This window comes from Bos grunniens, chromosome 24 (assembly GCF_055505025.1).
Source record: "Bos grunniens cultivar Pamir isolate PY7600 chromosome 24, Bosgru_T2T1.0, whole genome shotgun sequence".
Taxonomy (NCBI): domain Eukaryota; kingdom Metazoa; phylum Chordata; class Mammalia; order Artiodactyla; family Bovidae; genus Bos; species Bos grunniens.
Genome location: NC_141188.1, coordinates 23,899,587 through 23,925,122, shown reverse-complemented (window position 1 = coordinate 23,925,122; position 25,536 = coordinate 23,899,587). Strand labels below are relative to the sequence as shown.

Below are 25,536 nucleotides of genomic sequence, written 5' to 3'. Positions count from 1 at the left end.
AGGCTGCTTGGAAAGGAAGCCTCCAAGTTCTGAGAAATAGCTGTCAGATGTGAGTTCCACTGCCAGTGCTGCTAGGTCAGATTCTGCAAAGCTTTTTAGTCTCTCCCCATCCCCAATTCCAGAGAAGGCAATGGCACCCCACTCCAGTACTCTTGCCTGGAAAATCCCATGGACGGAGGAGCCTGGTAGGCTGCAGTCCATGAGGTTGCTAAGAGTCGGACACGACTGAGCGACTTCACTTTCACTTTTCACTTTCATGCATTGGAGAAGGAAATGGCAACCCACTCCAGTGTTCTTGCCTGGAGAATCCCAGGGACAGGGGAGCCTGGTAGGAGGCCGTCTGTGGGGTTGCACAGAGTGGGACATGACTGAAGCGACTTAGCAGCAGCAGCAGCAGCATCCCCAATTCATCCTGTGTATTTACTGTCAGGTTAATATTCTACAGTCACTGCTTGCATTATTTAACTCCTGTGCACAAGAATCTTCCTATAGCTCCTATTTTTCCTCTCTATGAAGTGGTAGCTCCCCAAAAGGCCTGAAGTCAGTGGACTCTCCTGATTCCTTGCATTCTAGGCACTAGTGGTACCGTTACTGAACCATGAGCTTATGCATGAGCAGTAAAACCAATCTACTGACACTGGGTTGTGGTGAAGGAAAGGGCAGCATTTACTGCAGGTGCCAAACAAGGAGTGTGGGCAGCTAATGCTCAAAAAAAGCAAACTCCTCCCTAATGGATTTTAGGGAAGAATTTTTAAAGATAAGGTAAGGAAGGGGAGTCACAGGGAGTATGATCAGCTCCTACCCAGCTCTCTGGTTGATGGTGAGGTAACAGGGCTGTGTTGTGTCACAGTGCTTAACATCATCATCAATTCTCAGGCTCTAACCAGTCTGAGGGCTATGGGCTATGGTCATCATGTAGTTCATGTCTTCCATTTGATAGGGGTTTTAGTTTCAGTAAAAAAAAAAAAAAACAGTAAAAAATTCAAAAATATGCATCAGATACTATTGTCTGTGTACTTCAGGTAGGAACTAAAGATTCTGTGACTGCTATATGGCTGATTTACACTTTAAATTGTTGCCAGATCTCCTGGCTCTACTGCTATTTTTGTCACTACATGCTCACGTCCTTTCAATTATTAATCCTTGAGCCAGGCCTCTGTGACTCAGAGGAGAACCGGAACACTACAGCTTTTCTACAAACAAGAGACAGGCAGAGAACATGATGGGAAGGGTCTGTCCTGGGAAGGCCTGATGGGGTCTGCTTGGTTACAGGACTAATGAACAGCAAGGAGGTGGTGCATGCCTCCATGACGCTGACAGACTTATGAGTGATACAGATACCAAAAACAATGTCATAAAATATTTTTGAGTATAATACGGTAACAGTTATAAAAGTAAACTACGAGGGCATTGTGAAAGCAGTTAGATATAGTGTATTAGAGAAATTCGGAAAGGCTACCCTGGTGTAGTGTTGTTGTGGGAGCTAGCCAGGATTGGGGCTGAGAGGAGTTGAGACATGTCAAGGGAAGAGAAAAGAATATATTCCAGCTGGAGGAAGCAGCAGAAAGGCCCAGAGGCCTGTGTGACTACAGTGCAGCAAGTGGGCAGAGCAAGGTGGGCTTAGGATGAACTGAGGAGCCAGGTCACTCAGGACCTACAAAACCAATTAAAGGCGTTAGATTTTTTTTCTTGAGAAGGTGGTTTCTTTTTCTTTTTTAAAAAAAAAAATATATATGTGTGTGTATATATATATACACACACACACACATAGTCTCAGTTGCAGCACGTGGGATCTTTTTTAGTTGTGGAATCTTTAACTGTGGCAAGTGGGATCTAGTTCCCTGACCAGGGATTGTATCCTGGGGGTCCTTGCATTGGGAGGTCAGAATCTTATCCACTGGACTGCTAGAGACATCCCAAGGCTTTGGAGTTTAAACTGAAGTCAGTGGGAATTCCATCCTTCGTGTATTTGCCATTTTTCAAAATGCATCTTAGTTTACAACAGAGGCCATTAGACACAACAGGTTCGTCTACTCCATTAGCTCCTGTCATCATGAGCTGTCATAACAGAAACACAACATTTAAACCAAGGAAGGCACACATTGAAGGCTAGTGAGGACGGGATCCCAGACCTCAGGAATGAAACGACATAGTGCGTCAGCTTCTTTCAACACGAAGGTGTCCACATTTTTTGCTGTTCAAAATGTAGGGTGTGCTGACAACGCAGATTACCAAGCAAACCATGCTCAGCCAGAGCACCTTTGTGAGGTGTTGCCCTCCGTTAGCCCCTCTCTCTCCTCTTCCCTCTTCCTGCACCTTGGTCTCTATTCTCTCCTTCTAGCTGCCATCCTGATCAGACCGATCCCTCCCTTCTACCATCAAGGGTCTACTGGGTCTATGGGAAGAGAGTCTTTGATGGTCAGAACAGCCGATCTAATAATAGTGCCCTTATATTTGGAGTTCACAGTCCTGGGAGGGTTATGGTTCCAAAAGCCCAGAGCCCTGAGCGGCACATTAATGAAAGATTAGTGCAGGACTCTGTGCCTGAGAAAGTTTCCCAGATGGAGATTCCAAATAACTCCTGACAAGTTTTGCAGAGAAAAGCTGTGTAATTAGCTTGAACTTTTTGAACTGAAAAAAAAAAGAAGAAGCGTGCCTCTGATTCTGTGGAATTAAGATATAGCTCACTCTGTATTAAAAATAAACACACTTGTCACACTCTAAGTGACATATTTAAAAACTAAAAACGACCATTACTTTCTTCCTTTTTGTTTGGAGGTGAGAAATGCAGTTCTCTTTTTATTGGCCACCATCAAAAAGAATCTTGCCTCCATAAAATATGGGCATACTCCTAAAGTTTGGATGAATGAGGGCACATCAAACTAGAGAAAGCTGTCATTTCAAGGTCTCATTAGCTAGGCTGCTTTGCAGACTATTAATGGACCTGGGGGAACTATAAATCCAGTTTAAAACATTTTCAGACAAATAGAGTCACAGGTTAATGACTGCTGGCTTGAAAGGACTTCTGTGGACCCCTGGTGATGGTGACACTCACTTGTGAACTTCTAGGTTCTCATCCTTCATTCCCCCTCCCTTCCGTAACACCCCATATTCATTTCTTGATGGTAGTTCTCTAGAGAGTTTTCACACTCAAGGGACTGGCTCAAAGAAACAGATCTGTAAAGCAGAAAAGAGAAAAAGCGGCACATGGTCTTGTGAAGGCAATTATACGGCAAAGCGTCTCTAACCAGAACCCAGGAACTTTACATTTCTGACTTTGCCACTTCACTGTGTAGCCTTGGATCACTATCATTTGACTTCCAGCTGTCACTGTTCTTACCAACTGATACCACAAAGTGCAGAAACATTAGTTCAGACACATATTGCAAACGGGAAAGTCGTGAGGAGGAACTTCCTGGTCTGAATCCTTGATTTGCACACCGGTTTTGTTTGCCCCTGAAACATGGTGCAGGTTCCGGCTTTTTTATTTGAAATGGCCTGACTTTATTGTGTAAGTGATGGAACTGATGCACATTTCAAGCCTAATAAATGTAACAGCTCACAGCTGGAAGGGAGCATCTCTGGGATGGATTTCCATGCTCCATGAACTCAAAGGATACTGTTGGTCGCATGTAGTAAACTTCCTAAGCCCCAGAATCCCTTTCAAAAGCTTTTGGGAGCTTTTTTTAAAGGACAGTTTTTTAGTAGTTCTTTCTCTCAGTGCCTCATTATTTCCAGGTAGGCCCATTAAGTCTTTGAAGTCACTAAGGTGCTTTAAAATGTGTTACTGCTCCGGTGCATTGAATGACAGTGAAATGACAGAGCTGGTCTGTGTCCCTGGAACATCGGGAAATGGCTTGAGTGCCCCTCAGCAAAAGCCTTTGTTCAAAAAGAACTGCTTGTTCCGTCCAGGACACTGAGCTCGCTGTTCATTACCCTTTGCTGCGTTCTCACGAGGGTCAGGGAGCCTTGTTTCCCTAAGTGCAGACACCGAAGCATGAATCGGGAACACTTGCTTCCAGTATTCACAGATTCACAGGGTGGACACAAAGATGCATCACGGAAGTGGCTTTTACATCTTCAAAAGTGTGGCCACCATGGTGTTCAGGTTATTAGGCTAAAAACACTTTATTTGGCTCTTACTTTGCATCACTGACTCTCTAGCACTTTATCTGTGTAGTGGGGGTTAATTTACAGTATGGGCATCTTGAGTCAGAGAAGCACAGTGTGTGTGTGTGTGTGTGTGTGTGTGTAGGTGTGTGTGTGTTTTACTTGTTCTACTTACAAGTACTAAACTTGGGGGATTATGATTCAAAAATTAGCTGTGTTTTCTGGTTCTCTGGGCAGGTCTGTTTTCCACTTAATTGTATTGTATATCACTTTGTCCTTTATATTATCGTAAGAATAACATACTGTAATAAAAGGATGTGCTCTTTTAAATTGGGTTCACGCAATTCATTGTGGTACCGACTTGGGGATCATAAAGTTCTCAGGAGCAGGCACCTCATTTTCACAGCCTTTGGTTAACTAGCTACTTTCATGTTTCAGAATATTCTATTATAAGCAGGGTCGTCTCCCATCCAGATGAGTTTTGATATATGATAGATTGTGTGTGTGGATGCTAAGACACTTCAGTTGTGTCCAATGTGCAAACTTCTGGATTGTAGCCTGTCAGGCTCCTCTGTCCATGGGATTCTCCAGACAAGAATACTAGAGTGGGTTGCCATGCCCTCCTCCAGGGGATTTTCCCAAACCAGGGCTCAAACCCACATCTCTTATGTCTCCTGCATTGGCAGGCGGGTTCTTTACCAACAGTGCCACTGGGATAGATTGAAGGGATTCCAATGACCAGTGATTCCTCTATTGTGATAGTCTTATGTATGATCTTATATTTTAATAATTGAAAATATGCTTTAATTAGTAAAATATTTACCTCTATTAAGTTTGACCATACTGATTAAGCAATCAGAGCTAATTCGATGAATTAACATAGATGAGATCAGAGTGTAGCCTGGTTAATTCTAACCAGGAAGTCCCTGAGATTCAAAGAGTTTGCATCAGTGAATTCCACCACTAAGCCTCTAGAGTGGACTATTCCTGGACAGAGGCTGATGCAGCGACTCCTGTATCTAGATGCATTCAAGAATTACCAAGGGCACATTACTGAAATTTGAGTTTGTGTTTGTGATTGTGTTTTGGACTAACTAATAAATGTTAGTCCAAAAGATATGGCAGTAGGATGAAGAGACTAAAAGCTTGAAATGAAAGTCAGTCAGGTGAACCTAGGTTTAAATTTCATGCTAAGCTGTTTCAGTCCTGTCTGACTCTTCGAGACCCTATGTACCCTAGCCCACCAGGCTTCTCTGTCCCTGGGATTCTCCAGGCAAGAGTACTGGAGTGGGTTGCCATTTTCTCCTCCAGGGCTTCAATTTCAGCTCTTCAAAATTGGTAAGACTCACTTTCTTCATCTGTAAAATGGAGAATTAAATAAGATTATGGCAATTAGGGATTAACACAAATGGGTCTCAGTAAATGAATTGATGGTATTTCGGAGTTGGTGGATTGCCAGGGGGAACAGGGAGAGAGTACAGCCCGGTGGCAGGCATGTGGCCTCCAGAGAGACCCCTCAGTGCAGGTCCTGGTTCAGATCCTTAGTCCAGATCACACTGCAGCTACCAGCAGTGTGACCTTCAGGAAGGTTCTTATTCCTCCTCAACTGTGTTAGGTCCTTACGGCTGCTGTAATCAATCATCACAAATTTAGTGGCTTAATTAAAGCAACACAGATGTACTACCTTACAGTTCTGGAGGCCCAGGAGTCCAAAGTGGGGCTGACTGTCTAAAATGAAGATATCAGCTGATTGCTTCCCATCTGGAAGTTCAAGGAGAAACCATCTCCTTGCCTTTTCCACCTTCTAGAGGCTGCCTCCATTCCTCAGCCTGTGGGCTTTTCCTCCATATTCAAAGTGTCTCTCTTTTCCTTATAATAAGGACTCGTGATTACCCTGAGCTCACCCAGATAATGCAAGTTCATTTCCCCATCTCAAGATCCTTAACTCAATCAAATCTACAGAGTTCCTTTTGCCAGATGTGGTGGTGGTGTTCAGTCGCCAAGTTGTGCCCAACTCTTTGCGGTCCCATGGACGGCAACACGCCAGTCTCCTCTGTGCTTTACTATCTCCAGGAGTTTGTGCAAATTCATTTCCATTGAGTCAGTGGTGCTATCTAACTATCTTATCGTCTGTCACCCCCTTCTCCTTTTGCCTTCAACCTTTCCCAGCAACAGGGTATTTTCCAGTGGGTCAGCTCTTTGCATGAGGTGGCCAAAGTAGTAGAGCTTCAGCTTCAGCATCAGTCCTTCCAATGACTACTCAGGACTGATTTCCTTTAGGATTAAATGGTTTGATCTCCTTGATGTCCAAGGAACTCTCAAGAGTCTTCTCCAACACCACAATTTGAAATCATGTAAGGTGACGTATTCACAAATCCTGGAGATTAGGACTTGGGCATCCTTGACGGACCGTTGTTCTATCTTCCTCATCCACCTTGCTTTCCCCATCTATAAAACAGGGTAGTATAATATGACCTATCTCAGAGTTAGGAACAAAAAATAAGTCAGATAGTTCATGTAAAATGCTTAGTTCAGAGCCTCCCCACAGTTAGTAACTACTTAATGAACGCTGACTATTTTTGTTATTATTATTAATGAATAAATCTCAGAGTCCCTTCCTGCTCCATAACCCAGGCATTCATGCCTTTGCCTCAACCAGATGATTCAGAGGGCCTGCCTGATTCCAGACAAAAAAATAAGGCGCCTTTCCACCGGCTGGCTATTCTTCCCCACTCAGATTCTTGGCTACCACCAACTTAGAGCCATGGCTCTCTCAAGAAACAGAGATTTCTTCCAGACGTTCCTTACTTTCCAACAAAATTCTCTTCAATGGAAGGGACATAACAGAGAGCCTTATAATTCAGAGAAACAGATCCAGAGGCAAAAAATAAGGGCTGCCTCTGTTTCTTCTCTTTCCATTCTGTATCCTGTTGTACCAGTCAAGTCTCGTCCCAGGGAAAGGACCCTGGTATTCAAAATGCCATTGTTTGCTCCTGGGGATCTTGCAGCGGTAACTTTTGGCTGCTCCTACACTCTGCCTGTTTCTTCTCCACGTGGCCTATTTAATGCTGGCCTGTGCCTTCATTAACCCCATATACCTGGCTATGCTTTTATTGAATAACAATCATCAAAGTCCCTACAATGTCATTGCTGTCTTCTGAGTTGTTCTGTATTATATCCGCCTGAGACAGTCTCCACCGAGAGAATTTGAGTGGGAAAAGGAAAAAATAGCACATTAATGTAATGAATTGACTAATGATGAACCAGAGTTAGCCTCTCCCCCACTTTTTACTGACCCATTAAACTAAAGTGAAAAGTTGTTTGAATGTGGGTTCCCTTAAAGTTCTTATTTTAAATGAAAACAAAATAATTCTTCCTGCCATCTAGAATACTTGAGATTTGCCCTTTAAAAATACTTGTTCTGGTCCAAGTAGGTTTTTCAGAGATATCTAGAAGAATGAGTAGGGAGAAAATGGATATTTTAAAAATTCAGTAAACAGGGACTTCCCTGGTCAGGACTCCATACTCCAATGCAGGGGGCACGGCTTCAGTCTCTGGTCAGGAACTTAGATCTCACATGCTAAAAAGTGCAGCCAAAAAAATTTAAAAAGTTTGTAAACATTTCCTGTGGTCTGTGCATACCCTTCATGGACTGTACTTGGAACCCTGTGTTGTTCTTACGTTTTGTTATTGGTTCTGAATCCGTACGTATACAGCGATGGTCAGATCGACAACCTCCCGCCCACCTCTTAGCCCTCTTTCACCATAGGCCCTCACATCTTCCTGATCTCTAAAGGAGGTTTTCTCATGTGACCTCTGAGGTGTATCATCCAAACCTGACCTCTCCAGAAAGCATCCATGAGCCATGGTTCTTTCCTTTTCCCAGTCAATCCAAATGCCATCCCCTCACTGCTGTTATCGTAGTACACAGCCAGATATTAAGAAGAAAGCCACTCAATTAATTCCATTAATGTGAATTTTCTGATCCTCCAAGGAAATTTGTATTTTTAAGGCCTAACAACTAATGCTTTTCTTTCTTTTTTCCCCAAATTTATTGAGATATATTTGACATTTAAAATTATAATTTTATATGTAAAGTGTACAATGTGATGATTCAATAGACATATACACTGTGAAATGATTCCCACAATCAAGTCAATTAACACATCCATCACTTCACATAGTTACTTTTTTATTTTGATGAGAGCACTTAACATCTACTCTCTTAGTAAATTTCATGTTTAAAACACAGTATTATTAGCTACAGTCACCATGCTGTACATGAGATCCTTAGAACTTTTTATGTAACTTTTTCTTTTCCCACTCTTCCTGCCTTTGTTTCTTGAGCTAAGAACTATCTGCTTTGTTGGTTTGAGTCATATTCCCTAATGCACATAGAAATGAAGAAAGTGAATAAAGGAGGAGAGTTAAGGAAAGGAAAAGAAAGGGCAAGAAGGGTGGTCTGGATCAGAGAAAGAGGGAATCAAATGGAAAGAGGCGAAGTGGAAGAAAAAGATGAGGGATGAAGAGGATATAGGCATTTTATGATGTGCAGGTCTCTTTTCTCAGCAAAATTGTGGCATTGTTACAGCCCATTAACTTGATCCTGCCCAGCTCCCCTTGGCATCCACTCATGTATTTCTTCACTTCTGCTTTAGTCCATGTCAGTGTGTATCTATGGGCAACATCCCAGCTCCACTGCCTGCAGGAAAAACTGTTGTTCCTGTGAGTCTTATTTCATACGATTCTGTTTTGGTTTTTCTTAAGAAGACTAGTGGACTCTATAGTTAGACATGTCTGGTTTTAAGCCCTAAATTGATCACTTGGGCAATTACTTAATCTCTCTGAAGCTCGGTTTCCACATAAGTGAAATGGAAATAGTAATATGCCATTGTTATGATGTTCTTATAAGAACATAATGAGAAAATTCCTTCTTAGTGTTTGGTACCTTGTTCACTTTTTTGTAAAACAGTTACGTTTTAAATAGTATTGTGGTTTTTATTATTGTTACTATATCTTCCCCCAGAAAAAGTCTGATTTTCTTGTCCTCTAGCAGAAAACAATGAACTCCCTGCCTCTCCCTTTTCCACCTCTCCAAACCCAGCACTCCCCAACTCTAAAAAATAAGAAATGGAAGATTTAAAGCACGCGTTCCTCCCTGGCTTATATCTGAATGCTCAGTGCTCTGCCCTTCATTTTTATTCTCACTCTCCTTTTCCTGATTCTCCTCAGGGGAATCTAACCCCTACAAATCCAGATAGCAATTAGCCCATGGTCAGTAGTAGCCTCAGTTTTGTTTTGCTTTCTCAGCACATTAGCCATGGACAAGAGAGGACCTGTTTCTTTCTCCTACTCTTTTTGCTGCTGTTTAGATGCTAAGTTGCATCTGACTCACGATCCCATGGACTGTAGTCCACCAGGCTCCTCTGTCCACGGGATTTCTCAGGCAAGAATACTGGCATAGGTTGCCATTTCCTTCTCCAGAGGATCTTCCTGACCCAGGGATGGAACCAGCATCTCCTACTTGGCAAGCAGATTCTTTACCACTGAGCCACCAGTGTAGGCCTTCGTACTCTTTTCAGGCTCTTCCAAAATAAAATCCTTTCAAGCACCAGGAGTCATGCCAGTAAAGTCCTAAAGAACTTTGCCTTTTCCAGATGCAAGTTTCTGCCTGACACTCGCATACTGACTTTGTATATCTGGGCACCCTGGTTTCTACCACATGAGGAGCCCATCACTGTCTTCTCCGCATCATGCCGGCTCTACCTCAACATCTTTCCTATTTTCCTGGCATTCAGAGGCCACCAGGAGCCTCTTGCTCTCTCCTCTGGACAGCTGCTCTGCAGATGTATCCACTGACTGCTCCCTTTCACTAATGATTGGTGCTCCCTAAAAAATAAAGCTACCTTTGATTCTTACCAAATCCTGGCTTTCTTCCCCAAAACCAGCCCAAGCAAGGAGCTGTAATTTCTTCATTTGTGTATCCAGAGACATAAGCATTTTGGTGGGGTGAGGATCCATACTTTTTATCAAATCATTGAAAGGGGCTAAACTTTAAAAGAAATTATAGACTGGATAGTCTCCAGGCAAGAACACTGGAGTGGGTTGCCATTTCCTTCTCCAATGCATGAAAGTGAAAAGTGAAAATGAAGTCACTCAATCGTGTCTGACTCTTAGCGACCCCAAGGACTGCAGCCTATCAGGCTCCTCCGTCCATGGGATTTTCCAGGCAAGAGTACTGGAGTGGGGTGCCATTGCCTTCTCTGCTTAATCGGCTAATACCTCTTAATTAAGAAGCTAAGTTGAATGCAATCACTTCAAAAAAGTTTGAATTACATTTTTAAATTTTTTCAAATTATTTTACTTGCATAAGTGTGTATACATATACACATTTTTACATATGCAAGTAAAATAATATATATAATATATACAATATATACGGGACTTCCCAGGTAACTCAGTGATAAAGATCTGCCTGTCAAACAGGACGTGGGTTTGATCCCTGGGTGAGGAAGATCCCCTGGAGAAGGAAATGGCAACCCCACTCCAGTATTCTTGCCTGGGAAATCCCATGGACAGAGGAGCCTGGCAGGCTATAGTCCATGGGGTTGCAAAAGAGTCCAACGTGACTTAATGACTAAACAACAACGCACAGTATGTATACTATTATATATATAATACTATATAGTATACATATATACTACATATATATAGTATAATCCCACTATAATGAGATAAGTGGGGCTCAGAAATACGTGGGGCCAAACTCAAAAATTTGGAGTTGTCTTATTGCAAGATTAGGGAAAAATTGTCTTATAATTATGGGGAGAGGGAAATTTTCATTCTTCATTTATTTGTTTTCATTTAATAGATATGTCGGGAAAGGAAATAGACCTACATTTATGAGCAGGGACATCCTACACTGAATCGAGACGGTTCCAAATAATCAGAAGGCAGACCATTTCCTAACACCTGCCCCCTCAGAAGTTAAGGACTTCATAGTCCCAGCAGGATGGCAGGGAAGACTCTGGTTCCAATGTTCAGGTCAGCCATAGTTCCCCCATAACCAAGTGGGTCTATCCAGTAAGTCCCCTACATATAAATGAGTCCCGTTCTGAGAGTGCATTCATAAGTTCAATTTGTTTATAAATCCAACAAAGTTAGCCTACAATCGGCTATATAGTACTGTAATATAATAGGTTTATAATGCTTTTCACACAAATAATACATTAAAAACAAGAACAAAAAATAAAGAAAACACCTTTAATCTTACAGTAGAGTACTTGAAAAGCACAGTAGTACAGTACAACAGCAAGCATACAGGGGCTGGCATCGAGCGAACAGTCTAGAAGAGTTACTAGAGGAGGAGGGAGAGGGGGTGGGAGATGGGAGAGCTGAAGGATCGTCAGCAACAGGAGACGGAGGCCGAGCTGCAGTTTCACTCACACCTGATGTTGACGGCACAGGTTCTGGTTCTTTGCTGGATGCAGTTCTATCTAACCCTCTTGATAAGAATGACCCAGTGATGTCTGGGTCATAGCTCTTTTGTTCTCATCATAGACGACACGGTAGCACTGCATTACATTCTGAACGGCTGCTGCCTCCTGCATGTACTGTTCTGTGTTCAGATCCTGTGCCTCAAAAGCTAACAGTGACTCCTCAGATAAAATCTCCTTGCCATTTCCTGCTCCCCTTGTAGAGGATGCACACACGTGACAGTGTACACCAGACACGTGAGCTAAGTTACGTGATTGGACATGCGAAAGTACATTCACATCTTTGAAAGTTCACAACTTGGAGGTTCATGGGGACTTCCTATACAAATAACATTATTGCTTGTGGGCAATACAGATGCACACACATACAACCCTTGTCCCAACGGCACATCATATGAGATAAAACATGGTTCTCTAAGAACATCATAGGTCCCAGTGCAGTGCTGAAGGCAGCAGTACAGGCGACCCCCTGTCCTTGTGGTTGTCTCCCCCAGAGACTCTTGAGGTCCCTTTGATGAAGCTCTTAGGCAGGGCTTCCAAGTCCTTCAGAGACTTTCTAGTCCTTTTAACCTCACACAACAGAGTCCGAGTTTTTATCATCTTCCTTCCAAACGGCTCCTTTTCCCCATGCCAAACTGCTTCCAGCCCTGCTCTGCAATCTTTAAATCCTGACTAATAGGAGGAGGTGAGAATCATACCCTATGCTCTTGAGCAGGAGGCCTAGCCTCGTACCAAGCCAAATGGAGTCAAGCAAAACCCAATGACCTTAAACGTCTTGTACACTCTGACCCCAGAACAGCCTTCCTTCCTGACTTGAAAGTACCACTGATACTAGTCCTTTCCGGATAAAAATTGTTTTCTCACTTTTTAATGACCTTTTTTTTGTTTCTTAAAGTTTACCTTATCATGTACCCATATCAGTATATCAGGGCTTCCCTGGTGGCCCAGATGATAAAGAATCTGCCTGCAATGCAGGAGACCTGGGTCCATCCCTGGATTGGGAAGATCCCCTGGAGAAGGGAACGGATACCCACTCCAATATTCTTGCCTGGAGAATTTCATGGACAGAGGAGCCTGGTGGTCTACAATCCATGGGGTCACAAAAAGTCGACCCGACTGAGCGACTTTCACCATCACCATCATCATCAGTGTATGTATATTTACATTCTCGGAAGAATTAATTATCTTCTCCCTTGGCTCAAAGTACATTATAAAGTGGATCTTACAAGCTAGAGAAACATATTATAAGGCAACATAAGAATTCCAACCTAGGGACTTCCCTGGTGGTCCAGTGGTTAAGAATCTGCCTGCCAGTGCAGGGGACATGGGTTCCACCCCTGGTCCGGGAGCTAGGATCCCACATGCCTCAGGACAACTAAGCCTGGTTCACCGCAATCACTGAGCCAGCTTTCCTAGAGCCCGTGCCAGACAACAAGAGAAGCCACCGAAATGAGAAGCCTGTGCACTCGCGACTGGAGAGCAGCCCCCATTTGGCGCAACTAGAGAAAAGATCACGTGCAGCAACAAACATTCAGCGCAGCATGGAACACTCAGCACAGCCAAAAATAAATTTGTAAAAAAAGAATTCCAACCTGTTGTTATTGTTCAACAGTCAAACTCAAATAGCGTAGTATTTCTAGCACCAGTCTGGCTACGTATCAGCGATGCCTGTGGTGCACTGTTAAAGCGCAAGGGTTCCACTTCGACCCCTGGTTCAGTAGATCCAGATAGTATTTGTATTTTTTTATGAAGTCTCCAGGCCAGGGTGATGTTCAGCCACCGCTGAGAACCACCATGGTGGGTACTTTGGAGGAAAGACCCAATCCCTGATAACGAATCCAGCGGGTCCTAGCCCTAAAATAGTAAGCTCATGTCCCTCACTCCCCCAAACAAAACTCAAGTTCCAAGATGATGTTCAAAGTAAAAGGCTGAGCCAGAAGCCCATTATAGCCATTTATTTCAGTGACAGCATTTTCCTACTTTCAGGAGCTTGTCTAGATAAAGGACTAGGAGGTAAAAGCAAATGCAATTATACTTTGCCTCAGGAAAGAGCTCTGAATACTTTTCTATCATATTGCCAGAGATCGGGACTAGAATGTAAATCTGAGAAAATGCTATCAGAGGGTGCTTTTCATTAATAGAAATGAAAACAGGCATTTATATGCCACCAATAAAGAATCCACCTGCCAATGCAGGAGCCTCAGGTTCGATCCCTGGGTTGGGAAGATTCCCCTGGGGGAGGAACTGGCAGCTGGCTCCAGTGTTCTTGCCTGGGATAACTCTATGGACAGAGGAGCCTGGCAAGGTACAGTCCATGGGGTCACAAAGAGGTAGACACAACTGAAGTGACTGAGCATGCACATGCACACAGGAAATCAGTTGAGGGAGGAAAGGAGCTTGGAAGGGCCTGCATTGTAGTTATTAACTTTGGGCGTCACCGCAGTTGGTGACGGCTGGACCCGTCATGTTCCTGTCATCCACCTGGAGCAAAAGGAGGGAAGTTTAAAAGCCTGGGAAGGGGTTCATCACACTAAATGCTAAATCCTCATGTCTAGTGTTTGCTAAATGGGAGCAGAAGCCAAGCAGAGCCAGACATTTCTAAAAACACTGTCAGCTTCAGTGAATTTAAAATGTGAGAGTGTGAATCGGGGTGTGAGTTGCTGTGTTTGTGTGTGTCTGGGTTTACATAAATCTGGACACTGGGAACTCTTTTCATCTGAATGATCATTTCCAAGACAACAGTGATTTAAAATGGGAGGATTCCAGCAAGAAGTAGCACCCAAAGGGATTTCTCAGTGACATTTGAGAGTTCTGTGCGTCCTTTCTCCCTAGTCTCTTTTTGCGCTATTGATCACCAACTGCTTTTCAGTTTACCAATTTCAGAAAATCTTCATTTGTGTTGAACAGTGGCAGCAAGAATAAAATTGCTGGCTATTAGAATCCATACTAGCTGAAGAATTTCAAAATTAAAAGCAAAAAATTAATGGTTCCATTTCCTGTTCTGTCAGAAAATACTTTATATTTGGGAGGGCCTAGAATTTGAGAGTAATATTAATAATATCTCGTCAACTTCCTCACCAGGTTATAGGGAAAAGCATTTTATAATCATCAGAAAGTTATATAAATGGAAGACACCATTAGTTTAAGCTTCTACATTTAAAATGTCTTATACATCATCCGTAATAGAAATGTCTGTTTATTACAGATGATGTTGGATTAAAGAGCTGTCATGAAGGATGTGATATTTCAGTGTGAACTTCTCACTAAGCCAAAATGAAGTGCACTTTTCTTCCAACACTCAGCGCCTTACATTTGGATTTATTCTTTAATTCTTTCTGGTTCCCACACTGTTCTACTCTGTTATTTCATTCGCCTCCTACATAGGAGATAAGAGGTGGAATCCTTCTTGTCCAGTTTTCAGTCTTTTTTAATGACTGTGCTGGAAGAAGGGTGACTTGAAGACCTCACCTCCTACAAACCCATTATGGCCAGGAGATCAGCAGAACGTTTTCTAATAACGTGAAGTTCCCTGGGAAAGCCAAAGTCGAGGTCCTCTCCTCTGCTGTTCTCCATGTGACCTGCCAGTCACCAAGTCCTACTGAATGTGGCCTAAATATCTCTCAAGTCACTCCTTTAGCCTAAAACATATTATTCTCACTCCTGAATCACAGAAGTATCCAGCTAACTAGACTCTGCCCTTACTCTTGGGTTTCTACCCCTTACCCTCCTGCTCCCCAGTCTTTCCCTCACTCAACATACAATCTGGAGCAATCTTGCCAAAATCTGTTTAGATCAATTCCCTGCTTAAACCATGGATGGCACCCAGCTTTTCGGAAGAAAGCCATATACTATCTAGACTAGACAAATAAGGCTTTCTAAATGGGATGCCTACTTGCCTCTCACTTGCACTCAGCAATACTGAACTATTCCCAGTTCCTAAATGCAACATACCATTTTTCAAGCTCCACGCTTCTTTTTTTAGTGATTCTTTCTAACTATAATTGCCCTCCCTTCACTCTTTTCTATCTGGAAAATTCCTATTTATCTCTTAAAGCTCTGCCCCAGAGTCACCCTTTCTTTGATAACTCTTTAGAATCTTCCTAGGTATAAACCACTATATCCAGCAGAACATACTTCATTATTGTATGTATTCCACCCATTTATAATTACTTGTTAGAGACTTTGTTTCCCCTTCTAGAATGTGAGCTTCTTAATGGCAAGGATCATGTCTTTCTCATCTTCAGATCTCAAGAAGCTAGCAGTGCGTCTGATCAATTGCAGCTAAATTATAAATATTGCTTAAATAAATGAGTGGATGGAGTCTCAAGACTGAAAAGAATGCACAGCCTGTAGAATCTGTGGGACTGAGTGCTAGTAAAAGAAACATCTGATGGGCCTTATCCCTTATTTGTCATTGTTAGTTCTTTATGCTCTTTTGACATTGCTGCGATCTTCTGGTAAATTCCAAGGTAAACATCTCGTCTACATGAATGAGCAACAGAAACCCATCAAATCAGGCCTGTTGGTGAGCCATGCACCTTGTGATATTAGTATTATCATAGACAGGTTATTTTCCCTTTTGTCTCCTCATATGACTTCAGGCAGTTGTTGTTATACTTAAATTCACAAAAAGCCAAGCTTCTTGACAGTTAGAAGTGAAATTGTTCTCTGTAAAGTGCTTCCTCCTTCCTCTACTGAAAGTTTTTCTCTTCTTTCTTTCTCAACTGAGAAGAATATAGCCAGGTATTGTGTATTATAAGTTCCACTGATCAGAGTTAAATTGGAAACTAAGCAGCCTGATTCAGGAACTCATTTTGTCCATGAGTCCTTCCACGGAATCAGTGTAAGGTGGAAACTGGGGTGCCCCCATTTTTACTATTTTCACTCTGATCAATGAGGAATAAATGAATATTCTCCCTTTTATCTAGCAACACTGCTTCCCAAGAAACTCTGGGGGTAGAATGAGAGGTGTGCTATTTTTCCTTTTATATTTGTAATTATTTTCCAAGTTTTCCATTATTTCATACCACTGGCTTTTTCTTTCTTTTCCTAATAAGGTACACATTTCACTTGGAAGTGAGAATTAATACCTATTGTGTAACTAACGATGATTCTTTTATGAGTTAATTAACCAAAATGGGGGTGAATAGACCAAAAGGTGACATCAGTGTAGTTTGCGTATATTTCACCTTCTGCTTCATAAGACAAGATTTTGCTTTAAAATGCATGGTCTGTGGAGAAGGAAATGGCAACCCACTCCAGTATCCTTGCTGGGAGAATCCCACAGACAGAGGACCCTGGCTGCTACAGTCCATGGGGTTCCAAAGAGTCAGATACGACTTAGTGACTAAACCACAACATATAATAAGGTTAGTTTTTCATCACTGGGGAAGTGTTTTAACAATCAGTTATCCACTGTCCAAAAAAAGCACCACTGGACCTTACAAAGAAATATGAGGCATTTGTATTTAGCAGCTCTAATTATGAAATATAGTAGAGGTAAACACAGAAAGGAGAAAGACTTTACTGAGTAGGACATGGAGCCCTGGAAGACATGAAGACAGTAAGCCAGCCCATACAAAGATTTAAATCAACTTTGGCATGGCAGAAGGTGCCAAAAAGATGTAATAGACAACTGGCAGAAAAATAACAATGCGTATGAATAAATGTGTCATTTAATAACAGTGCTATGACACAAAGCAGTCAGGGAAATAGGTGTTGCATGCCAACAGATGTGTCGTGTTCGAAGAACTTGAATAAAAAAAGCGTGTTAGGTTCTTAACCCCATTGATCATAAAATTGCAAATTCATTACAAATCTTGACTCTCAGAAGAATTAAAATCTAACCTGGTTAATATGCCATACCTGTATCAGTGTGGAAAACAGGAGGCTGGTCATCATCACCCATGTCAATGTGCCTCCTCTGGTTTGGGGTGGCAACATGGCATGACCTGTCCACTTTATAAACATGCGTTCCTTTTGAAACAGTAATTCTGGATCTAGGAGTTTCATCCCACTGGAATAAATATATAAGTATAAATTTTTTTAAATGCCTGGTCTGAGATTATTTTTAAAATATAAAGTGGATTCACTCATTTCAAATAATTAATCTCTGAAACTAATACAATTGGAATTTCACTTTTCTATGAGTCAGTTTTTGAAAATATAATTGAAAGTCCACTTTGAGGAAAGAAAACTTATTCTTCCTTTCTCTCTCTTTCCTCTTTTTTAAATATATTTTATTCATGTGTTCAATAAATACCAACTGGACATAGTTTTTGTTGATTGGATTTGGCTAGACACTGAATAATTTAAAATTTCAGCCACTTCCCCTAAATACCTTACAGAGACACACACAAAGTTAACTAGAAAAAGAGGTGTCACAGACAGTACCAAGTGAGGAGTACAGCCACTACTGCTGCAAGTTCACAGGCCAGTCTTTACTTCCCTGACATTTTCAATCAGAGTTTGCTAGCCTGCCATCCTTTGTGATTTATTTTTAATGATTCTTTTCATCTCAATCCAACATATAGACAGATACAGGAACATATCCTGTTTTATCCCCTATCTACTACCTCAACTCCACTTCTGAGCTCTTGAAATAAAAAATGAAAGCTATCCCCAGACAGTTTTGTGAATGTCAGATTATTATCTACCTGCCTCCTCTGGAGAAAAGGAGATGGGTTCCATGAATCAGGAAGGGCATGTTTTTCTCCAGGCCTCTATATTTCAACCATACCTGCACATTCAAAATATCATAAAAAGAAAATATTTGACTGTGTTCAGCACTGTGTCGTTGGACTTCCCAGGTGGCTCAGTGGTAAAGAATCCACCTGCCAATGCAGGAGACACGGGTTTGATCCCTGGGCCGGGAAGATCCCTTAAAGAAGGAAATGGCAAGCCACTCCAGTTCTTGTCTGGGAAATTCCACAGACAGAGTAGCCTGGTGGGCTACAGTCCATGGAGTTGCAAAACAGCTGGACACAACTTAGCAACTAAACAACACCACTGCATCATTACCAAGTTGAAGAAACTTCATGAATAATTCTGTGCCTTTCCAATTATTATTTCTGACCTTGGTTATATTATCACCCATTGTGAACGGGTCTGCACTCATAACTCTGTAAAGTGAAAGTGTTAGTTGCTTAGTTGTGTCTGACTGTGACCGCATGGACTGTAGCCACCAGGCTCCTCTATCCATAGGATTCTCCAGGCAAGAATACTGGAGTGGGTTGTCATTCCTTTCTCCAGGGGATCTTCCTGACCCAGGGTCTCCTCCATTGCAGGCAGATTCTTTACCATCTGAGCCACCAGGAAAGTTCCCTGAAGTCTGTAAACCAAGGCTATTCCAAGCGCTCCTTTTCCTTCCTGGAAATAGATGGATAATCCTTAACTCATAGAAGCAACTGGAGAGGCTGTTTGACCAGTTTGTCTGACATTCCATTTTGTTTCACCACCAATGTTCTTTTCCTCCCCAGTGAGTCACTTCGTACACAGCCCCTCATCTTTTGAGCTGTCTGCCACATTCACAGTGGACCCTCCATATCTGTAGGGTCCAAACTGAGGATTTAACCAACTCCCATCAAAGGCAGATCCAGAGGGCCAAATGTGCAACACTATTTTATGTAAGGAATTTGAGCATTCAAGGATTTTGGTATAGGGGAAGCAGGGGAGGGAATGGAACCAGTCCCCCTTGGCTACCACAGGAGGATTGTAGTTCCTTAAATTTAACCCCCAGGTAGTCAACCTCTCTTGCATTCACTATTTTTTTTCCACTACCATGGCTATGATTACTTCACTGTGCTTTTATTGCTTTTATGCTTCCTTATCTCCCTACTGGAATGTAAGCCCCTTGAGGGCAGGAACTGTGACTTCATTACTGTTGGATACCCAGAGTTGAGAGAGAGGCATAGCTGACTATGCGGGTTCAGAGGAAAGGCCCTAAACCCAGCCCATCATAGAGAGTTTGGGAGAATTTCAGAGGAAAATATACCTAAACTGAGACCTGTAGGGTGACTGAAACTTATCCATGTATAGAGTGAGGGAAGTCCAGACAGAAATAATACTGATAGCTTGAGAAAAATTCACATTTGAGAAAGAACAAGGTACATTGAAAGACATGCAGAAAGATCAACTGTGCCTTCTTTTACCATGCCTGAATGCAAACATATACGCATGTATCAGTGTATGTAGATTTGTGTGTATGAGAGAGGAAACTTTAGTTTTTAAAAGTTTAATTAGCTATAGCAAAAAATCAACTCCATCAACCTATAAAATGCTTACTATTTAGCCCAAAACTCTCTGTGGGGCTAAACATCATTTCCATTAACTTTCCCATAATTTTCCTTTTCTTCAGTCAAATTTTAATTTTTTAATCCTTTTGTTTTAATTCTTCATTTTAACTGTTGGTGTTTTAATACCATTTTTTGAAATAATTCCATTACAGATAATGGTATGGTTAAGTACAGAGAGGTGAACCTAACCGGCACACAATGAAATTATTGTGTATGGAAAAACTGGTGCAGGTTCCAAACACTCCCATTAGAAATGAACATTTGGAAAATAACCTGCTTCTAAATTGAGGTTTTGGGTACAGCTGGGTCAAGTTGCAACAGAATGTAGTGGAAAGTTGACTAGTCTTGGAGTCAGAAATGTCTGTGCCATTTACTTTACTAAGTCTACAAGAGTCTCGCTCTCATCTTTTCTTGAATGGAATCTGTAACGTCTGCTCTAAGATTCTTTGCAGGCATTCTGAAAGTTGATTAAGAAACTGTATGTTTCACCCTAATACCAAAACCTGACAAAGATCCCACAAAAAAAGAAAACTACAGGCCAATATCACTGATGAACATAGATGCAAAAATCCTAAACAAAATTCTAGCAATCAGAATCCAACAACACATTAAAAAGATCATACACCATGACCAAGTGGGCTTTATCCCAGGGATGCAAGGATTCTTCAATATCCACAAATCAATCAATGTAATACACCACATTAACAAATTGAAAAACAAAAACCATATGATTATCTCAATAGATGCAGAGAAAGCCTTTGACAAAATTCAACACCCATTTATGATAAAAACTCTCCAGAAAGCAGGAATAGAAGGAACATACCTCGACATAATAAAAGCTATATATGACAAACCCACAGCAAACATTATCCTCAATGGTGAAAAATTGAAAGCATTTCCTCTAAAGTCAGGAACAAGACAAGGGTGCCCACTTTCACCATTACTATTCAACATAGTTTTGGAAGTTTTGGCCACAGCAATCAGAGCAGAAAAAGAAATAAAAGGAATCCAAATTGGAAAAGAAGAAGTAAAACTCTCACTCTTTGCAGATGACATGATCCTCTACATAGAAAACCCTAAAGACTGCACCAGAAAATTACTAGAACTAATCAATGATTATAGTAAAGTTGCAGGATATAAAATCAACACACAGAAATCCCTTGCATTCCTATACACTAATAATGAGAAAACAGAAAGAGAAAGTAAGGAAACAATTCCATTCACCATTGCAACGAAAAGAATAAAATACTTAGGAATATATCTACCTAAAGAAACTAAAGACCTATATATAGAAAACTATAAAACACTGGTGAAAGAAATCAAAGAGGACACTAATAGATGGAGAAATATACCATGTTCATGGATTGGAAGAATCAATATAGTGAAAATGAGTATACTACCCAAAGCAATTTATAGATTCAATGCAATCCCTATCAAGCTACCAACAGTATTCTTCACAGAGCTAGAACAAATAATTTCACAATTTGTATGGAAATACAAAAAACCTCGAATAGCCAAAGCGATCTTGAGAAAGAAAAATGGAACTGGAGGAATCAACCTACCTGACTTCAGGCTCTACTACAAAGCCACAGTTATCAAGACAGTATGGTACTGGCACAAAGACAGAAATATAGATCAATGGAACAAAATAGAAAGCCCAGAGATAAATCCACGCACATATGGACACCTTATCTTTGACAAAGGAGGCAAGAATATACAATGGATTAAAGACAATCTCTTTAACAAATGGTGCTGGGAAATCTGGTCAACCACTTGTAAAAGAATGAAACTAGAACACTTTCTAACACCATATACAAAAATAAACTCAAAATGGATTAAAGATCTCAATGTAAGACCAGAAACTATAAAACTCCTAGAGGAGAACATAGGCAAAACACTCTCTGACATACATCACAGCAGGATCCTCTATGACCCACCTCCCAGAATATTGGAAATAAAAGCAAAAATAAACAAATGGGACCTAATTAAACTTAAAAGCTTCTGCACATCAAAGGAAACTATTAGCAATGTGAAAAGACAGCCTTCAGAATGGGAGAAAATAATAGCAAATGAAGCAACCGACAAACAACTAATCTCAAAAATATACAAGCAACTCCTACAGCTCAACTCTAGAAAAATAAATGACCCAATCAAAAAATGGGCCAAAGATCTAAATAGACATTTCTCCAAAGAAGACATACAGATGGCTAACAAACACATGAAAAGATGCTCAACATCACTCATTATCAGAGAAATGCAAATCAAAACCACTATGAGATACCATTTCACACCAGTCAGAATGGCTACGATCCAAAAGTCTACAAATAATAAATGCTGGAGAGGGTGTGGAGAAAAGGGAACCCTCTTACACTGTTGGTGGGAATGCAAACTAGTACAGCCACTATGGAGAACAGTGTGGAGATTCCTTAAAAAACTGGAAATAGAACTGCCTTATGATCCAGCAATCCCACTGCTGGGCATACACACTGAGGAAACCAGAAGGGAAAGAGACACGTGTACCCCAATGTTCATTGCAGCACTGTTTATAATAGCCAGGACATGGAAACAACCTGGATGTCCATCAGCAGATGAATGGATAAGAAAGCTGTGGTACATATACACAATGGAGTATTACTCAGCCATTAAAAAGAATACATTTGAATCAGTTCTAATGAGGTGGATGAAACTGGAGCCTATTATACAGAGTGAAGTAAGCCAGAAGGACAAACACCAATACAGTATACTAACGCATATATATGGAATTTAGAAAGATGGTAACGATAACCCTGTATACGAGACAGCAAAAGAGACACTGATGTATAGAACAGGCTTATGGACTCTGTGGGAGAGGGAGAGGGTGGGAAGATTTGGGAGAATGGCATTGAAACATGTGAAATGTCATGTATGAAACGAGATGCCAGTCCAGGTTCAATGCACGATGCTGGATGCTTGGGGCTGGTGCACTGGGACGACCCAGAGGGATGGTATGGGGAGGGAGGAGGGAGGAGGGTTCAGGATGGGGAACACATGTATAATTTTTTTTAAATTAAAATTGAATAAAAAATAAAAAAGAAAGAAAGAAACTGTATGTGAAATGAATCATCTAACAGAATGATGGCAGAGGGTTATATTCAGTTATAGTGCAAGGTGATCCTCTATTGTAGTTATTTGTGTGTTAGAAAATTAAAATTTTATGCTTCCTTCAACACTGTATATGGACAATTTGTACAACCATTTAAGTAAGTCAATGGAAAGCTATTCTTTTTAAATACGCAGTTTTCAATAGTTTGTGTCTATGTTTGTAAGCATGACTACAGCATGTGGGTTTGTATAGAAATGGCTGCTTGCCTCATTAGCATGAGGCTAATACACATTGTAATTATTTTGTCTCATAGAATGATTGAAGATAGTGGGAAAAGAGGAAATACCATGGCAGAAAGAAGACAGCTCTTTGCAGAGATGAGTAAGTATGAAACTTTGAAGGAACACCCTAGAGTGTTTATTGAATACTCATGGAAATAAAACTTAATTCTTATGGCATTTGTACTTTTCCTTAAAATCCTAAATTCTTTACAGAAAATGTATGTTTGGGCATTTTTTGCCTCCTCTTAGGTAAGAATTAAATTAGTCAATGAATCATCATAATTTGTTATTAGGACTGTATATCTTATATAAAAAAAAGATTTGTGAACCTAAATATATATATATACACACAGATGCTTAATAAACACTATTTAGTGTTGGCATTAATACAATCAACTACACTTCAAAGTCTGTGTTCATTTCCCCACACTATCACAGGGGCTGGCACATTACAGGCACTAGATAAAATTGTTGAAATGAATCAGTGAATGACTTACTTGCAAAATGATATCATATGCTTATATGGGAAAAAGAAGTCAGGCATGATTACCAGACAAAGCTAAAGCTATCATTTGAACTTCATGCCAAGGGGAGAAGCTGTCCTACAAACTAGCTCCTAAAAAGTAACAAGGAAAACGAAAGTTAAAAAGAGTTTGGAGGTGACCTGCTATACAAGGAAAACCAAACCACTGACTCCAGTGGAAAACTCATTAAAGGTTGTCAGTTTATGTAAATACAAGGTTGCTGTGTAAGTAATTAGGTGGTGGTATCTCCTTCTAGACCATTTTTCTTATTCACAAGGAAGGAGAACTTGACATAAGGAGGGAGGAACACACATCTCAAATTAAATGTTATAAAGAAAAAAGTATAGTTCTCTTATTGCCTTTTTATCTCTCATTCTCTGCATAAGGAATGAGGAAGAGCAGAACTGAGTCATAAGCCTTTTACTCCAAGAAGGCAAGAGACAAAATTAGGTTTCTCCTGGAGATTGGAACTGATTGGCAAGAATGAGGGTCGGGACCGATAAAGGAAAGCCCCAGATAATAAGATTCACATTTTTCTTTATCATTTCCCAATAATCTGGAGTCACCAAGGCAGTGTACGAACTAACAGAGAGGAAAGAAAATTAAAATTGATGCGGGGAATCTCAATCACTCTCCTTGCTTTTTCCACTTTTAGAAACATGTCTAAAGTGCCTGTGACAGTTTCAGTCATGACTTTCCAATTTCCTGGGCTGTGTAGCTGCACTTCTGGCCTGACCAGTCACCTGGAACTGTGACCTCTGTTGATACGAATCTAACAGAGGAAGGAACCTAGGTGCTACTTGCCCATCTAAGCAAAATCCAGACCAGTACAGGTGTCTTCTTGTATCATAGCTTCTTAGACTGAAGACGCAAGAGTCACGTAGATCTACATGTAGTAGTGTTGGTCGCTCAGTCATGTCTGACTCTTTGCAACCCCATGGGCTGTGGTTTGCCAGGCTCTTTCTGTCCATGGAATTCTGCAGGTGAGAATACTGGAGTGGGTTGCCATTCCCTTCTCCAGGGGATCTTCCCAACCCAGGGATCAAACCCAGCTCTCCTGCATTGCAGACAGATTCTTTACTGTCTGAGCCACTAGGGAAGCCCTATGTAGATCATGGGCCAGTGTTTTATGAGAAAAAGAAAAAATATTAATATTTAACAAAGAAAAGCAATAAAGTCTTAGGAAAAATCTTTAAATTTATCATTGTTATATTAAAGACTGTATCAGCCAACAGACTGTAAGAATTATGAAAGTGTTCTTATGTCATGATTTTGAAAACATTTATCTGAATTTCAGTACATTATGCCAGCTCCTCCTGCACCTGGTGTGGTGCCTGGCACAGACAGACACATATGTCACAGACGTCTTTTGAATTCAAGTTGTCCAACTCAAAGAAAGATTGACATAAGTTTTATATCCATACGAACAGAAAAGCTCTAAATTTTTCAAGCAAGAGAGACTTAGGAAAATTGTGCATTCATTTCCCAGATTGTAACTTAACCTTTCATAGAAACTTGTCAGAAGGTCATGCAGTATATTAAATCATTTTGAGTTCTCCTGATCAGTGATCAAAATAGTTAAGCAAGCCACACAGATATGTATCTTTCTTCCTTTCTCCCTCTCTTCAAAAGCAGGTAAACACATCTGACTTGAACAATCCATTAGTGAGCATCATTTTCAGGTTAACACTAAATAGGACACAGCTACAGTAAGTGGGATTCTGCCAGATAAAACAATTGACTGATTTC

General features: G+C 40.9%; 1 protein-coding gene across 50 annotated transcripts in view; it reads left to right on the top strand.

Annotated features, from left to right (window-relative positions):
• The window catches only part of DTNA (dystrobrevin alpha), a 456,419-nt gene that overhangs the window by 266,214 nt on the left and 164,669 nt on the right, over positions 1-25,536 (top strand). For all 50 annotated transcript variants that reach the window (XM_086372816.1, XM_086372803.1, XM_086372794.1 and 47 more), the window contains one exon: positions 23,296-23,363. In XM_086372816.1, coding sequence (XP_086228942.1) covers positions 23,297-23,363 — 67 coding nt within the window. In that variant the 5' untranslated portion in view covers position 23,296. The remainder of the gene's footprint in view (positions 1-23,295; positions 23,364-25,536) is intronic.